This window comes from Macaca fascicularis, chromosome 10 (assembly GCF_037993035.2).
Source record: "Macaca fascicularis isolate 582-1 chromosome 10, T2T-MFA8v1.1".
Taxonomy (NCBI): domain Eukaryota; kingdom Metazoa; phylum Chordata; class Mammalia; order Primates; family Cercopithecidae; genus Macaca; species Macaca fascicularis.
The window spans coordinates 119,271,701-119,289,718 of NC_088384.1; the positions used below are offsets into that span (position 1 = coordinate 119,271,701).

At 64.4% G+C, this 18,018-nt stretch overlaps 1 protein-coding gene across 1 annotated transcript in view; it reads left to right on the forward strand.

Moving 5' to 3' along the window:
- Positions 1 to 12,411: 12,411 nt before the first annotated feature.
- The window catches only part of LOC141407956 (uncharacterized), a 44,113-nt gene continuing 38,506 nt past the window's right edge, over positions 12,412 to 18,018 (forward strand). Inside the window, exon 1 of the mRNA XM_074005662.1 lies at positions 12,412 to 17,698. Coding sequence (XP_073861763.1) covers positions 13,142 to 14,215 — 1,074 coding nt within the window. The 5' untranslated portion in view covers positions 12,412 to 13,141 and the 3' untranslated portion in view covers positions 14,216 to 17,698. The remainder of the gene's footprint in view (positions 17,699 to 18,018) is intronic.

Sequence of the window (18,018 nt, forward strand, 5' to 3'; positions counted from 1 at the left end):
CTCAGGAAGTCCCCTTGACCAGAACCCAGTTCTGGACGGATGAATCAGTAGCCAAAGAGGGCCACAAACTCTGGGTGCCGGCCCTGTGCCTGGCTCTGGGGGCAGAGACACACGGGCCCTCAGGGCTGAGGACTCAGGTGGAGGGGTCTGGGGTGGGAGGGTTGGTTGGTGGCAAGGAACGCAGAACACAGTTATCAGCCATGGGCCTGGATCCTGTTCACGCACCTCAGGCCTGCACGGTGGGCAGGATGGGTTAGAGCCGCCACCTGGGTCCAATCGTCCAGGTAAGGGCAGCCCAGGAAGGCTCTCCTGGGAGCAGACCCCAGGTTCCCTGTTGCAGCTGACCCCACGGCCCGTAGGCTGCCTAACCTCCCTGCTGCGACTCCCATTTGCTTGGCCTGCAGAAGGTTCTCAGCCGCAGCCAGGCAAGGTCCTTAGGCGCCTTTGAGGCCGAGACATTCGCCCCTGATCCACTGACCATGGGCTCTCGGGAGGGCAGCCACACCCCTCTCACCATCGGCAGTCACCTGGGCCCGGCCCTCATGGGAGACAGACTCAGCCAGCACCTCCCACTGCCCCCCAGTTGGGAGGAACCCCACTGTCACCTGGGGCTCCTGTCTGCAAGCTCCAGGTGGTAGGACCGACCTGGGTCACTCTTGAACCCCACACTCAGCTTGTGGCCCCCACACACGCTCACCACCCATCACCGCAACCCTCCAAAGAGCAAGGGCCCACACTGCACCCTCACGGCAGAGGCAGCCTTCTGAAGAGAGGGCAGGCACACATGGAGGGGACTCTGTTCAGCACTGAACTGAAAGACTCGGGCTGCCCTGAGCTTGTGACTCGGGAGGCACCTGGACAAGCAGGGAGGGCAGAGCCACGCACAGAGCTCAGGGCCAAGCTCATGGCCAGGGACAACTTCTCTGGGTCCTACTGCCCCGAATCCTCCATTAGGCCTACAACGGACAAGGGAGACATCACCCTTGACCCCAGCTCTTGAGAGAGCCCCACTCAAGGAAGGACGAGAGTGAGCACCTCCTGTCCCTCTCTGGCCCCAAAGCCTTCCAGTTGCCCCTTCTGCCTAACACCTGTGGTGCCCCTGCACTCAGCAGGTGCTTCGTGTATGCTCCATGGACAGGGAAGTGAACACCTGGGCATCCGCACAAGGAGGTGGCCCGCACTTATATTGGGATGAGGGATGTGTACTTTCACCAGAGGCTGGGGCCGCCCATCGGCCCACATTCCCCAAAGTGCACCCTGGGTCGCATCTCGATGTTGCTCTGAAGAAAGACCAGGGCCTCCTCCTGGAAGCCGAAGGCTCCTGGGTCTTCACTGCTGTTGTTCCCTCCACATGGGAGGGTGGGGGCTGCCACCACGTCACTGCACAGAGTGCACCCTCAGACAGCATGCACCCCAGGGCACGCAGCAAACGGCAGAGCTGGCCTCCACCAGGGTTGTGTGGGACTGCACTAGATCCAGCTTTCCAGGGCTCCAGGGGGTTCCTCGCCAGCTCCTCTGAACATGCTACAGGCCCAGCTGACTGTCGCTTTCACTGTTAGGGAGTATGAGGCATTAGATCCAATCCTGTGACACTGCCGTGTTGTCAGGAAGGGGCGGTGCCGAGGGGCACCACTAGGCCAGGCCTCAAGGCCTCGCTCCAGAACGCCTCACCCAGAGCAAGACCCAGGGGTGTCTGCAGGACAAAGACATTGGAAGGAAGAAGAGGGAGAAGCCAGGAAGGTGGAGATCTCCAAGAAGATGCTATGTGGTGACATCAGGACCTAAGGGCTCCCCAGCTTGTGGTGGAGGTGCTGCCTGTCTTGGTGTCCATGAAACTTTGGATGAGGAACAAGAGGAGGACAGGGGCCAGGTAGGAGCTCCCTGCTCAGGGAGCGACACGCCAGGTGGAAAGAATGGAGCCCGGGACGCTGAGGATGGGAACAGAATCACAGGCACCTGGATGACCAGGAGGACAAGAGAATCAGGAGGGGAAAGGAGGAAGGCCTTCAGGTCAGTTCTGTTCTTCTCCCAGAGACAAACTCACTACAGGACGTCCGACAGGGCACCCGGCCACTCCTCTGGAGGCTCAAGTCACCATGCACAGGGCCAGTGAGACCTCGGGGAAGGCCTCCCAGTCTTTCCTGCAGGGCTTGGTTTGAATCGGCTGCTCCTGCAGCCCCAGTCTCATCATCTGTGAAACATGGACAAGGAAACCCATTTTATTTTTATTTTTTTTTTATTTTTATTTTTTTTTTGAGACGGAGTCTCGCTGTGTCGCCCAGGCTGGAGTGCAGTGGCCGGATCTCAGCTCACTGCAAGCTCTGCCTCCCGGGTTTTTACGCCATTCTCCTGCCTCAGCCTCCCGAGTAGCCGGGACTACAGGCGCCCGCCACCTCGCCCGGCTAGTTTTTTGTATTTTTTTTTTTAGTAGAGACGGGGTTTCACCGTGTTAGCCAGGATGGTCTCGAACTCCTGACCTCGTGATCCGCCCGTCTCAGCCTCCCAAAGTGCTGGGATTACAGGCTTGAGCCACCGCGCCCGGCCGGAAACCCATTTTATAGCCACAGCTCAGTCTTTGACTAAGTCACATCCTCATTGCTCCTGTTTCTACAGAGCAGACACTGATGTCCAGACATCCAGCCCCTCCTCAGCCCCATCTCAGTCCCACCTCAGGCCCTCCTCAGTCACAGCTCAGCCCCACCTTAGCCCCCACCTCAGTCCCTCCTCAGCCCCACCTCAGCCCCCACCTCAGCCCCCACCTCAGCCCCTCCTCAGCCCCTCCTCAGCCCCTCCTCAGCCCCACCTCAGCCCCACCTCAGCCCCCACCTCAGCCCCCACCTCAGCCCCTCCTCAGCCCCCACCTCAGCCCCCACCTCAGTCCCTCTTCAGCCCCCACCTCAGCCCCCACCTCAGCCCCTCCTCAGCCCCTCCTCAGCCCCCACCTCAGCCCCCACCTCAGCCCCTCCTCAGCCCCCACCTCAGCCCCCACCTCAGTCCCTCCTCAGCCCCCACCTCAGCCCCCACCTCAGCCCCTCCTCAGCCCCCACCTCTGTCCCACCTCAGCCCCTCCTCAGCCCCACCTCAGCCCCCACCTCAGCCCCTCCTCAGCCCCCACCTCAGCCCCCACCTCAGTCCCTCCTCAGCCCCTCCTCAGCCCCCACCTCAGCCCCCACCTCAGTCCCTCCTCAGCCCCACCTCAGTCCCTCCTCAGCCCCCACCTCAGCCCCCACCTCAGCCCCCACCTCAGTCCCTCCTCAGCCCCTCCTCAGCCCCCACCTCAGTCCCTCCTCAGCCCCACCTCAGCCCCACCTCAGCCCCACCTCAGCCCCCACCTCAGTCCCTCCTCAGCCCCTCCTCAGCCCCCACCTCAGTCCCTCCTCAGCCCCACCTCAGCCCCACCTCAGCCCCACCTCAGCCCCTCCTCAGACCCACCTTAGTCCCTCCTCAGCCCCTCCTCAGACCCTCCTCAGCCCCACCTCAGCCCCCACCTCAGTCCCACCTCAGCCCCTCCTCAGACCCTCCTCAGCCCCTCCTCAGCCCCTCCTCAGCCCCACCTCAGCCCCTCCTCAGACCCACCTTAGTCCCTCCTCAGCCCCTCCTCAGACCCTCCTCAGCCCCACCTCAGCCCCACCTCAGCCCCTCCTCAGCCCCTCCTCAGCCCCTCCTCAGCCCCCACCTCAGCCCCACCTCAGCCCCACCTCAGCCCCTCCTCAGACCCACCTTAGTCCCTCCTCAGCCCCTCCTCAGACCCTCCTCAGCCCCACCTCAGCCCCCACCTCAGTCCCACCTCAGCCCCTCCTCAGACCCTCCTCAGCCCCTCCTCAGCCCCTCCTCAGACCCACCTTAGTCCCTCCTCAGCCCCACCTCAGCCCCTCCTCAGCCCCTCCTCAGCCCCTCCTCAGCCCCTCCTCAGCCCCTCCTCAGCCCCCTCCTCAGTCCCTCCTCAGCCCCACCTCAGCCCCTCCTCAGCCCCACCTCAGCCCCTCCTCAGCCCCTCCTCAGCCCCTCCTCAGACCCACCTTAGTCCCACCTCAGCCCCACCTCAGCCCCTCCTCAGCCCCTCCTCAGCCCCTCCTCAGCCCCCACCTCAGTCCCACCTCAGCCCCCTCCTCAGTCCCTCCTCAGCCCCACCTCAGCCCCTCCTCAGCCCCTCCTCAGCCCCACCTCAGCCCCTCCTCAGCCCCACCTCAGCCCCTCCTCAGCCCCACCTCAGCCCCTCCTCAGCCCCACCTCAGCCCCCACCTCAGTCCCCACCTCAGCCCCCACCTCAGTCCCACCTCAGCCCCCACCTCAGCCCCACCTCAGCCCCTCCTCAGCCCCTCCTCAGCCCCTCCTCAGACCCACCTTAGTCCCACCTCAGCCCCACCTCAGCCCCTCCTCAGCCCCTCCTCAGCCCCCACCTCAGTCCCCACCTCAGCCCCCACCTCAGTCCCACCTCAGCCCCCACCTCAGTCCCCACCTCAGCCCCCACCTCAGTCCCACCTCAGCCCCCACCTCAGTCCCCACCTCAGCCCCCACCTCAGTCCCTCCTCAGCCCCCACCTCAGTCCCACCTCAGCCCCTCCTCAGCCCCTCCTCAGCCCCTCCTCAGCCCCTCCTCAGACCCACCTTAGTCCCACCTCAGCCCCACCTCAGCCCCTCCTCAGCCCCTCCTCAGCCCCCTCCTCAGTCCCTCCTCAGCCCCACCTCAGCCCCCACCTCAGCCCCTCCTCAGCCCCCAACTCAGCCCCTCCTCAGACCCACCTTAGTCCCTCCTCAGCCCCACCTCAGCCCCCTCCTCAGTCCCACCTCAGCCCCCACCTCAGCCCCACCTGGGAATGACGAGCAGACTGCTTGGACCCCATCCTCACCCACACCTGCATGGAGGGGCTGCTGGCTGCCTTGATCTGTCCCCACAGGGGCTGATGTCCTGTGGCACCCCGAGCCCCCCGGTGACCCTCGGCCAGCCAGCACACAGCAGAGTCCCCAAGGCTCGGCATAGGGGCCCTGCAGGCAGTGGTGAGACACAGGGTCTGCGTTTCCCAGGTTGGGCAGTGCAAAGCCAGGAGCAAAGGCACCCCTCACCTTGTGGCACCTCCTGCCCCTGCTGGCAGAGCCCACGGATCCCAGGCACAGGATGGGGAGGGCAGTGTGGCTCCTTCCCAGGCCTCAGGGAGTACAGGGATATCTGGGCAGAAGGTGGGCAGGATTTCAGGCATCCTACCCCCTGCTAGGGGAAGCCCCCAGAAATCAGGAATTGGGGCCTCGGGAGCTGGGCAAGCCTGGTCCATTCTCTAGAAGTTTCTCCTCCTGCAGGGCTGGAGAGATAGGCTGCTCTTCTGGGCTGTTCTCTGTAAATGCTTCCCCACCATCCCCGGGTGGGGATTCCTCTTCCCAAAGCCTGCAGGGCCTGAAGGGTGAGCCCCTCACTTGGGCTCTGCAGCCTCCATCGTCAAAACTCAGGGTTCCTGTCCTTCTCCTCTCCCTGCACCCTCCCCTCAGCATTGGGTGGGGGTTCCTGTAGAGCTCTGGGGTCAGGGTCTGGCCTTCAATATACCTGTGAATTTGGCAATTGCATCACTCTTACCACTGCCACCTTCCCTGCTCTGCTCAGAGCCAGGTCACTCAACTCGCCCCAGTCTCCTGGGGCAGCTTTGAGCTTCTGCACAGTCAGCTTCAGAATCCAGGCACCTCCCAGTCCCTGGATCTCCCAGCCCTGTTTCATCCCATGTTGTGTGGAGCTCAGGAAGGGCCTAAGCTCTCCCCATCCCTGCCTCTCGTCCCACCCCTGCCTGGCATGCTCAGCAGCCTCACTGGTCCCCCACTGGAAGGCCCTTCCCTTCCATCGACCTGCACAGAGACTGTTGCTGGTGGGGGAGCCAGGGTGGCAGTGTCTCTCTGGGCTCCCAGAGTTTCTTGCCCTGGTCTGAGGGGCAGGAATTCCTGCCATGGACACGTTCCCTCCCGGTAAAGACGACTGGCAAAGAAACAGATGGCACCCTGGAGCTGAGGATCGCAGGAGGGTTTAACAAGAGGCACGGGCAGTTTGTGGGGAAACCCAGGGACAGAATGGCATCCTGGGGCTGGAGAGGTTGAGGCTGCCTCCCCTCCAGACCAGAGGGACGTGGGGAGTAGCCCTGCAAGGTGCATGGGGGCCGACACTCCCTCCCCTCCTTTCCCTCACATCCTCCCCTCCCTCAGCCAAAGTCAGAGGCTCAGAGCCCATGGTGCAGCACAGGCGGCCACCAGAGCCAAGGGGAGGAGGGGATCACCGTGCACTGGCTGGGATGCAGCACATCTTCATAGTCACTCATTCACATGCTAGTGAGAATTTGTGTCTAAGCCACTTCCAAGGGAAGATATAGGGAGAAAGAAGGCTTGGAAAGACTGTGGGAAACAGAGAGCTGCACAAAGTGGTCCTGGGGATGGCGAAGGGATGAGACCACGGTACACCTCCAATGGACCAGTCCATCCTTTGCCTCTGCTCCTCCCCAGCAGACACATTCAGCTGCATCTCCCGAGAATGCGGGCCCACACTCCCTTGTCCAGCCTGAGAAGCCCCCAGTGACAAGGACAGTGCCCCAGGTAGCCCCAGGGTCAGCCCACCCCAATCTGATGCCAAGTCCAGGCACACCTCCCACCAAGCGAGCATGGGAGGAAAATAGCAGATTTTCAAAAGTCACAAATGAGAGCATGAAATCCAATGCTTGACATAAGCCTTTTGTGCAGAAACCACGAGGCCCTCCAGAAGCAGGGAAGCCTCTGTGGTGACCAAGCCCCTCCTACTGCTCTCCCGACAGAAGATCTCCCTTCTATCCACTCCTTCGTTTAAGTAACTGTGTTTTAAAGAGAGCTTTCTATTTCCACTATTAGTGGAAAATCACTATCACTTGCCCTAAATAAACAATACCCTAAATGAACACAATTGCACTCAAACAGGCTCACCTGCCTCTACCCACATCCCATGGCCACTGAAGGCTCTGAGCCCAGTGCCTGGCCTCATTGTCAAAACAAGGACATTCTGGAGTGTCTGAGACTCAAGGAAGACAAACCGGTACTAACAGGTCCTTTCTCTGCACCCCACAGGTGTGCCATCCTTAGCCCTCACTCCAGGATACCACCTTGTTAGGTCCACCCTGCCTGCTTTCCCATAACTGCCCCAGGCAGAGGGCTGACCCCAGGCAGAGGGCTGGGCACAAGGAACAGGCTGTGTGTCCTTCCCTGCAGCAAGACCCAGGACAGCACAGAGACCCACACCTCTCCGTGACCCGGGGAAATCCCAGGGCTCTCATGCCCCCTCCCTGCAGGGTCTGCACTGGTCAGACAGGAGGGGTGCATTCTGCCTGCGGGGCCGCTGTTCTGCTCCACCCCAGGAACCCCTCCCATTTCTTAAGCCCATCCTTCCTTGGGCTTGTCCTCTCCTGCCCTGCCCCTAGATGCCTGGTCCCAGTTACACAGGGAGGTAGGGGGCCCTAGGGCAATGGCCTGAGGTGGAGGCTCCAGTTTCTTCCCAGCATGGAACACTCCTGTGGCATTTGACTTAGCGGTGGAGGGGGCATCCCCCAAGAGTGAGGTAAGAGAATGCTCATGTCCCTAAGAGCAGACAGCAGCCTGAGAAGCCCCTTTGATGGCCCTCCTTTCTTACTGGAGTCAGTCCTGAGAGGTAAATGGAAGGAGATGGAGATAAGCAAGAGGAAGCTGGGGAGGAAGATGGTGCAGAGATGAGAGGGAACCAAGAAAAGAAGGGATGGTAACACATAGACCTATGGGGGAGACATTCAGAAATGAGGAGAATCACAGAGGCCAGAAGGAGAGACACAGAGACAGGGGAGAGACAGAGACCAGGAGAGAGACAGAGACCAGGGGAGACACAGAGACCAGGGGAGAGACAGAGACCAGGAGAGACAGAGAGACGAGGGAAGACATAGAGATCAGGGGAGAGACAGAGAGACCAAAGAGAGAGACACAGAGACCAGGGCAGAGACAGAGACCAAGTGAGAGACACAGAGACCAGAGAAAGACAGAGACCAGGGGAGAGACGGAGACCGGGGGGGGGGACACAGAGACCAGGAGAGACACAGAGACAGGGGAGAGACAGAGACCAGGAGAGACACAGAGACTAGGAGAGACACAGAGACCAGGAGAGACTCAGAGACAGGGGAGAGACAGAGACCAGGGGAGACACAGAGACCAGGAGAGACAGAGACCAGGAGAGACACAGAGACCAGGAGAGACACAGAGACTAGGAGAGAGACAGAGACCGGGGGAGAGACATAGAGACCAGGAGAGAGACAGAGACAGGAGAGAGACACAGAGACAGGGGAGAGACACAGAGACCGGGAGAGACAGAGACCGGGAGAGACAGAGACCAGGAGAGACACAGAGACCAGGAGAGACACAGAGACCAGGAGAGAGACAGAGACCAGGAGAGAGACAGAGACCAGGAGAGAGACAGAGACCAGGAGAGAGACAGAGACCAGGAGAGAGACAGAGACCGGGGAGAGACACAGAGACCCAGGGGCAGGTGCTCAGAGAGTGATGGGGACCTGAACCCTGAGAAAGGACTGGCAGATGTGTCCTGCAGGGAGGGACAGAGCGAGGACCATTCCAGCCCTACCCCGAGACCATGAGCTGCAGGCCATCCAGCACCTGTCAGCCCAGCCAAGGATGGCTTTGTTCTCTGCACCCCAAGCCAAGCCCCTTCTGAGGGGGCTCCACCTCTGCAGGACTGGTGCCTGGGCCAGCTGGGCCCCACAAGCGCCCCTGTGGCGGAGCTCCCTCTGGTGGGGTCCTGAGTGCTGGGGCCTCTGAGAACTTAGGGGGAGGGGCATCGAGCCAAGTCCCGCCCTTGTGACCAGGAGGGGCTCCATGGGGGGCACCTGAGGGCCTGAGGAAGGGGAGGGCTCCCTGTCAGATGCCCCCAGCTCCCACTTAGAGGTCAGGCTGTCACTGAGGAGGCCACACAGAGCCCCCGCCCCATGTGGACTCAGGGACAAACAGCCCTCACCCTGTGGCCAGGCTGGCCACATCCAACCTCACTGGGTCCCACGGAGGGGGACCCATGGCTGGGAGAGACCCCGCCCCTGCTCTGCGCAGGTCTGTTCTGGGTGGTCCTGAGGCCCAGGTTCAAAAGGAAAGTGCCCTAAATGGGTGTCCTGCAGGGCCCTGCATGCCTGGGGTGGCCCCAAAGCCAAGCAGGAGGGGTTCCCACTGGAGGAGTCGAGGCCACAAGGCCCCAGAGCCTTCTCAAAGCTCCTGCTCCCAAACTCCATGTTTCTAGAGAAGAGAGCAGTGCTGGGGCAAGCTGCTCAGCCCTCACTCCTCCAGGGTAATTTGCTGACACTAAGATCCCTAGGTGGGGCCAGCGGGGCCAGCCTCGGTACCCTCCCCACCACACACCCTCTGGGACCCTAGGCTAGGCTTGGAGGCAATGGGAGGGAGGTGGCTGCCCAAAACCAAGAGGTACCCTGTAGAGGGGCCGGCCCTGGGCAAGGGGTGGGGACGGGGGCTGCTGGCCCAGGCTCCATATCCCCAATTCCCCAGCAACAGTGCAGCGCCAGGGAGGCTAGGACTGGGCAGGTTCGCACCTCAGGCTGAAATATTGGTCCCTGGGGAACAAAAGGCCTATTCCCGCCATGGGCCAGGCACCCAGCTCCCCTCGCTCCACACCAGCTCCCGCCTCCCTGCCCGCCCGGGCGCAGCGCTTACCTGGCCTCTATTCATGCCTACTCTGCCCAGCTCTCAGCCCAGCAGCTCTGGCAAGACCCGCAAGGAGTTCCGCCTCTGGGACGGTCAGTCCGAGGTCTGTGCGTTCCTTCTCACTGGGGCCAGGGAGGAGGGGGCGAGGCTGGGAGCAGAGAGAAAGGGGCCGTGGCCTCATTTCCATGCGGAGGCCCCAGGCCCTGTGCTATCCCCACCCCATTGTGCGCCTGGGCGGGCTAACAATCGAGGTCTTTGTGGTCGGTCGCTGCACTCCCACCCTCAGCGCTCAGGCAGGCGGGGTCCCCGCCACCCACTACAAAGGGTGAGGAGGAGCAAGACCAGGAGAGGCCCTCCCTCTCCCCATCAGGCACAGGGCCCCACGACTGGCCTTGTCCAGACTCAAGCCCAGGGAACAGGTGTGGAAGGAGCACCTGCAGGTGGAGCCTCCCTGCCCTACCCCCCATCCTCGCCTCTGAGTTTGTGGGTGGGGGCAGTTGCCATGTGTGCACTCCCACCCCCTAGTCTTGGCGATCAAGCCGCCTGGCAGTGTCCCTGGAGCTCCTGGGGGTGGAAGAGGGCCCCTGCTGGGTGCGATGGGCCTTCGGGGGCCCCTGCTCCTCATGGCACCAAGCATCTGCCCGCCTCTGGGAGGTTTAGCCTGGTGTGGGAGGAATGGGAGGCCCCCCTACCCACAGGGGAGATGTTTGGGGTCACAGTCACAGGTGCTGGGTGGGAGGAGGACCCAGGCCTTGCTGCAGAGCCAGACTGAGGTCTCTGCCATCCCTGGGTGAGGCACTGGGTTGGGGCCTCTGAGCTCCTTTGACCGCCCCAGCTGGAACTGGGAAGCTGTGAGCCACTGGGAGACAAGGGGCCCCACACACTCTGCCACCCACATCTGTACTGTGGGCACCTCCGTCTGGCCTCCCACATCCTCCCCACCTCCGCATGCTGCAGGGATTGGGTGGGGGGTGGTCTGCAGCAGACTCCAAAGGAGGGCAGGGTCAAGGGTCAAGAGGTGGTGAGCCAGCTGTTCCCAGATGCGGCCTTTCCTCTTTCTGGAGGAATGACAGGCCTCCAGCAGCGGAGGAGCGGCTGGTGACGAGGGAGAAGGAGCGGAAAGGGAGGGGTTCTCCACGGGTTCTGTTGATTTGTTTAATCCCACGCTATTCGGAGGCTTTCACGGATGGCAGACAGGAGGGAGGGGGAGAGGGTGGGGGTCTCGGCCCGTGTTCCCTCCCCTCCTCCTTCTGCTCCCGCCCCCGCCGGAGCCACCTGACCCGTAGCGAAGTTGCCGGCCCCGCTGCGCGCCGGCCTTTGTGCGCACCGAGGCGGCCGCCGGGAACCGGGAGCCCGAGTCGGCCCGGCAGCGCCGCCGCCCCCCCACCCTAGCACCCCTTTTCCCTCCCTCACTGTCCCCGGAGCTGGCAAATAAACAAATCCACAAACAAATTCTCCGTGTGCTCCGGAGAGTCGGCGGCGTGGGCGGCGGCAGAGAGAAAGCGCCGGGCAAGGCAAGACTAGCCCCCGCGGAGCGGGGTGAGCACAGACCCCAGCCCGGGCCCGGCAGCAGTAAGTTGACTTTTATGAAACCTATGAAGCTCGCGGGGCCACCGGAAAGGTCCCCACCGGAGTGGACGCTGCGGGGCGGGTGGGGCAGAGGCTGCAGGCGGGCTCCCCTTCCCGCGCGGCTCCTACCGGCCAGCTCCGCCCCCAAGCCCTGGACGGCCCTTCCCCCAGCCCGCCTGGCTGGGGGCCGCTGCACACCGGGGGTGGAAGTGGGGAGTCGGGGACCCCCATCGTTACTCAGGACTCCAAGAGGGGCGGGGTTCTCCTAGGGATGTACAAAAATCTAGGCTGACCCAAGGGAAGGGAGCGACCCCCATCCTCCCTCCTTACCCTCCCTGGCCTGCCAGAGAGACCTCCGCCAAAGATAAGGTGGGCAGGAGGAAGGTGCTCCGCCAGGTGAGGGAACAGGTCTGCGAGGGGCGGCGATTCGCCCTGCTCCAGGTGGAGCCGGTCCCGTATGGAAAAGAGACCCAAAGAAAGATTTGGGGTCCCCGAAGCCAAGGCACCAATGGGGGGTGCTAACGAGTCTGTCCCCTTAGAATGGGAACAAGCTCCAGGGAGCTGGAATCCGGAGACGTCCTGGACCCGTCCAGGAAGCTAAGGGTGGGGGACGGGAGGGGAGGGGGCTGGGAGCCGGCCTTCCTGGCCCCAATCCTTGGTAGAGAAGAGGGCTGGGGGTAAAGTCCGAAGGCGAGGCGGAGGTTTCAGGGTTCCGTTTCAACACCATGGACAGCGGATGCCTCCGCCTGGGAGCCTAGGACCGCCCTGGGGACTGCCCCCGTTTCATTAGGGTGAGGGTCCGATCCCGACCACTGGAGGCCAAGGGCAACGGTCTCCAATGAAGCGGGGCTGCCGCAGCCTGGCCTCCCCAGCCCTCCAGCCCCTCCAGCGTCCGGCTTGCACCTGCTGGGGCTGCCGGCACCCGCAGGCTTGGGGCAGCTTCCAGAGCTTTGCGCTTGGAACAGAAGGTTCCCCTTGGGCTGTGGAGGAGTAGAGGGCTTGTGCGTGACCTGTGAGAGAGAAAGGCTGTCCCTGACACCTGCGAAGGGCGAGGAATTGCGGCTGGGAAGGGTCAGGTTGAAGCCGCACCAAAGGGGGAGGGGCGTCCTGATGGTTGAGGACCGGCGGAGGCGGTGGGGGCAGAACCAACCCGAGTTCCTGCCCCACTTCCTAACCGGCTGTCCATGGGCTGAGCAGTGCTGGAGAGGGTAGAAAAGGAAGGAAGCAGGACCAGCGCCCAGGGAGGCCCAGGCTCTGCTCCGAGGGCAGATGGCGCAGGGGCTGGGTTGGCCCTAGGAGGAAGGAGAAGGGGACAGAGGCCGGCCGGCCGCGCCGGGCCTGCGCTCCTTGCAGTCTAAACAAAGGCCCGCGGGGGAGGCTCCAGACGGTGAGGCTTGGGGAAGCCGCTGATCCCTGGCCCTAGAGGGCCAGATCGGGGGCGCCCCAAGGACCCTATCGAGCTGGCAGTGACTGCAGTCGGGTCGTGGAGTGTCGCCTGTGCTTCCGTGGTCCTTAGGGGCAAGAGCTCCCATCCTGGTCAGAAACAGTGAGAACCGCAGGCTCCGATGGGGGCGGGGAAGGACGACCTCTAATTCCCTCCCCCCGTACGGAGCCCAGCAGAGCCATCTGCAGGAGGCCGGCGGGACCCTTGCCTTTCTCAGGACTGAGAGGCTTGGAGGGCTGCGGTGTGAGCTGCGCGGCAGAGTGAGTTCTGCGGGGGCGAGGCAGGAGACGCGAACCCGCGGTCAGGGCCCGAGTGCGGGTGCGTGTCTGCGGGTGCCGCTGGGCTGCGTGCCGGCGAGGCGTGCGCGTGGCGAGGCGTGCGCGTGGCGGGGTGTGGCTGGGGTGTCAATGTGCAGCTGGAGGGGCTGCGCGCGTGGGTGCAGGAGGGCCATATGAGGGGCTGGAGTGTGTGGGACAGGCGTTTCCTTGGGCCTTCCTGTGGCCGCGGGGCGCAGGGCACGGTCGAGGGCGCTCGAAGGCTGCGTCCGCGTGAGCCGAGGAGCGCGCGGGGCGGTACGCGGCGCGAATGCGCGGGAGGCACGAGGCGCGCAGTGCGTGTGTGCGCGTGTGCGCGGCGCGCGTGCCCCGCAGTTCTCAAGGACACCTCGGGGAGGCGGCGGCGGGGCCGGTGTCCGGGTGACGTCACCGCGCGCCCCAGTGATAATCGCCCGGTGCTGGAGCGGAGCGCGGATACGCGCGGAGGCAGCGGCGGCAGCGGCGGGCGCGGGGACAGTCGCATCGGGGCCGGGCCGGGCGAGCAGGAGCTGGGCGCCCGCAGCGTGGACCCCGTGGACACTCGGCTCGCAGCCGGCCCGCGGCGCTCGGGGACTTGCCTGGCTCCCTTCTCGGGGTTCCCGCGCCCTTCTCCGCCCAGGGCAGCAGCGCGCGGGGCCCCCGGGAGCCGAAGAGCAGGCGGGAACTGGCGGCGGCGCGGGAGGCGCAGGGAGCGGAGGCGGCAGCGGCGGCTCCCGCCGGGACTGGTAATTACGCTCGGGGCCGGGCCGGGGCGAACCGGGCAAGCGGCCTCTCTGGGTCTCCCAGTCTTTCTCTCCACGAACAGCTCGAGCGCCTTCTCGCGGGCCCGCTGCGCGCGGAGAGGACGAGCTCGCTGGGTTGTAAAAAGAGACGAGTTTTCATCTTTGAGCATCAAGATTCGTTCTTTTAACCGCATTCGGTGCGCGCTCCTGGGTCGGCACGGGCAGGGGGCACGGCAGGGAAGGCAGCTGCGGAGGAGCTCGCGCCGCCCAGTCGGAGCGGTTCTGCGCCCCTCGGAGCCCCGCGGGAGGCGGCCGGGTGCGCACGCGCTCACCACCCCCACCCCCGGAATCGGTCTCCGCGATTCCCGGGCACCCCAGCTCCAGGAACGCCCGGAGGGACGCACTTGGGGGCCCACTCTGCGCCGCGGAAAGGGGAGAAGTGTGGGCTCCTCCGAGTCGGGGGCGGACCGGGACCGCACAGTCCGCTGAGCGCAGCGCCCCCGCCCTGCCCGCCACGCGGCGAAGACGCCTGAGCGTTCGCGCCCCTCGGGCGAGGACCCCACGCAAGCCTGAGCCGGTCCCGGCCCCGGCCCCGACGCTCGCCGCCCGCCACAGCCCTGAGGGCCCCTCTGCGTGTTCACAGCGGACCTTGATTTAATGTCTATACAATTAAGGCACGCGGTGAATGCCAAGAGAGGCGCCTCCGCCGCTCCTTTCTCATGGAAATGGCCCGCGAGCCCGTCCGGCCCAGCGCCCCTCCCGCGGGAGGAAGGCGAGCCCGGCCCCCGGCGGCCATTCGCGCCGCGGACAAATCCGGCGAACAATGCGCCCGCCCAGAGGGCGGCCCAGCTGCCGGGCCAGGGATCTGGCCGCGGGACACAAAGGGGCCCGCACGCCTCCGGCGTCGCGGGGCGGGTGGGGGCGGCCGAGGGCGGCCGAGGGGGGAGCCTGTGGCCCGGGCCAGGCTGCGGCCAGCCGGCCCCCGGCCACGTGTGTCCGCAGCGCGGAGGGCCCAGGCGCCCGCAGAGGGCGGCGGGGGCCGGGAGACAAAGGGAGGGTCCGCGGGGAGCGGCGGGCGGGTGCGCGGGGCGGCGGGCTGGGGTGCGGCGCTGTCCGCGGTGCTGGCGGCCGGGCGGCCCCCGCGGGACGGGAGCGCGGCCAAGTGCGGCCCTGGCCCCCACCGCGGGCGCCCTGGACAGTTGCCACGGCAACGTGGGAGGAGGTGGGGCAGGGTCTGAGGTCACCGCTCAGTCTGCCCTTCCTCAGGCCGCTGCGCCGCGGGGCGGGGCGGGGCGGGGCGGGGGCGGCGCTCGCTGTGGCCCCGGAGCAGCCGCGGGAGCAGCCCCCGCAGCCCAGGACCAGGCTCGCATGGGGGCGGCGGTCTGCGTCCGCGTCCAGGGTCCGAACGAGGGCGGTGGACACGCCGGACCGCATCCCGCCCCCAAAGCCCGCTCTGGGTTGTGCAGGACCAGGCACGTGAGACTCCGCAGCCCAGGGAGAAAATGACAAATCCCTCCCCCGCCGCCATCTGCAGCCGCAGTGACACCCACTCGGGTTTGCTGCAGGGTTTTTTTTCTGTCCCCGGAAGCCAGCGCCACCTGCTGACGCCCGGCACCGCCTCTGCGCCGCCTCCCCCGCGCGCATCCCAGGCCCCGGCTGCGATGCCCCGGGGACGGTCAGAGGACGACCCCCTCCCCAAGCGCCCCCTTCCCCTGGGGCGAGTGCCAGACCTGGCTCTGCAGCTTTGCCTCTTTTCTCTTAACCAGGTAGAGGCTTAGCCTCTCCTCCCCGGCTTCAATCCGAGGCAGGAGTCTGAGTCGCCTGAAGTTCTCCCAGCCCCAGGCCCAAGGCAGGGAGCAGAAATCAGGATAAAAGGAACCATTTGAGTTTCAGGCAGTTGGCGTCTCCACCCCCACCACCGCTGCTGCAGGGCCACAAAGGGAACCTGCCCCTGTGGCTCTCCTGAGCACAGACCTCCAGCCCCTCCACCCAAGTTGCTCGCTGCAGACACAAGCGGGAGCCACTGGTGCCTCCATCTTCCCACCCCCACCCCAATCAGCCAGGCAGAGTCAAGGCAGGGTCCACCAGTCTCCTCAGGGGCAGGTTCCCCTTGGAGGGTGCAGAAGTGGCATAGGCAGCCCCAGCAAGCCCTGGCCTGACCACAGCACCGACCCGGGGGCTTGGCGTCCCCTTCGTCCTTCCTCCGGCTGAGGGGACAGGCAGCACCCCCCGGGGCACTTCTGGTCCTAGAGAAGGAGTAGGGGCCCCAGGGTCATTCCAGGACAATACCAAAGGGACTGGTGGGAGTGGGGTGTTCCTTCGGGGTACAAGATGTGGCCCTAGCCTAGCTGGAGCTCCGTCTTGGAGCTCTGACCTCCAGCCTGACCCCTCCCTTAGAGGGAAGGTGGCCCCTGGCTGCTCCCTCCTCTGAGGCCAGGGATGGGGGCTGGGGCTTTATTCTTGTACCACTTTCCTTCCCGGGGACTTGGCTCCTGGCCAAGGAGCACCTTCCATGTCAGCAGCCTGGGGAAGGGGACACTTGAGAGCTGGTGGGAGCACAGGGACAAACTGCCCTTGGCACTGTCCCTAGGCAGTCAGTCTCTGTGGGGTCTCCTAGGAAGAGCTTCCTGGACTGCCACGGTCCGACGCCTGCCCCCAGCGGTGCACCTGGGCCCCAGCCCCCAGGGCAGACTTGTGGTTTCTGGGCTGCAGCTCAGGGGAGACACGGGAAGGTGGGCAGCCCAGTAGGTACGGGGCCCACAGTGGGAAGCTCACTACGCAGGACCTGCAGAGCTGAGTGCGCACCTCCTTGGGCCAGGCCTTACCGTGGCTGTGGCACGTCTGCCGCAGTGCGGGGAGGGCCCCAAGTGCCACAGGGTCCACTCGGACTCTCAGTGAGAGGCCCTTGGGGCAGGGGCCACCATCACCATGCTCTGCAGCCAACAGGGACGGCCCTGCGTGTCCAGCTCAGCCTCTCCTCCTCCTGCTCACACCCGCAGCCACAGTCACAGACATGCTCACACAGTCTCACCTCCCACGCACACAGACACTGCCCGCCTCCACTCAGGAAGAGCTGGGCACATACCCCCGACTGAATCCTAAGCACCCAGCTGACATTCAGCACCCAGCCTGCATTGGGTCGGCTGTCAGGCAGTGGGCCTGGTGGACAGCAAACTTGAGTCAAGGGTTTGGGACACCCCCTGGCCAGACCATGGCACCCAGCAAGGCCAGCTCAGGGCTGTGCAGCACGGCCCTCCCCAGTGTGGGGCCAGAAGAAGATACTCCTTCCCTGGCCCGAAGATTTTTATTCTGAATAAAACCTAATAAAGCTGCTAAAGCTGAAGCCACAGGCCCCACACTCCCCTCTGAAATTCCTCCGAATCCCTTCTGTCTATGGGCAGCAGAGGTGGGAGGAGCTACAGGGGCCAGGTCACAATCAGCAGGGCCAGGGCAGCCAGTCCCTCCATTCTGCAGACCCTGGGCTCCACCCTGATCTCACCTCCAGGCAGGGCTCCCTGTGTGGCCTTTGGCCAGGAGCCCCTACCCTCCTTCCCCTCAAGTCCAAGCCCCCTGGCAGGTCTCTGGTCAGGGCAGAGATTAGGAGCTGGCTCCCAGCCTCTCTGCCCCGGCTGCCTCCTGGCCGTGCCCATAAGCCGGGCTCCTGGCAGTGATGATCCCAGAGCTCAGACCCTCACAGCCCAGACTTCACCCCTGTTGCCCAGACCAGCTGCCGTTTCGGGGCTGTGGGTGCCAGGAACAGTTGGCAGCTGGGTGGGGTGGGGCACAGGGGACAATGTTTGGGAATGAATTAAAAACTAAAAAATAATGGCCGGGGTGCGGTGGCTCACACTTGTAATCCCAGCACTTTGGGAGGCCGAGGTGGGCGGATCACGAGGTCAGAGATCGAGACCATCCTGGCCAACACGGTGAAACCCCGTCTCTACTACAAATACAAAAAATCAGCCGGGCGAGGTGGCGGCGCCTGTAGTCCCAGCTACTCGGGAGGCTGAGGCAGGAGAATGGCGTGAACCCGGGAGGCGGAGCCTGCAGTGAGCTGAGATCGCGCCACTGCACTCCAGCCTGGGCGACAGAGCGAGACTCCGCCTCAAAAAAAAAAAAAAAAAAACTAAAAAATAAAACGATACAGGGTGACTCCCTCCAACTTGTTAGAGGGATGGAGAGGCCTTGTCCGACGGGGAGGGCCCAGAGCCCAGGAGAAGGTTGCCTCTGCTCGGTGACCCTGTCCCAGAGGTGCCAGAGGGTGGCAGTATCTTCTCGTCACCTCTAGCCAG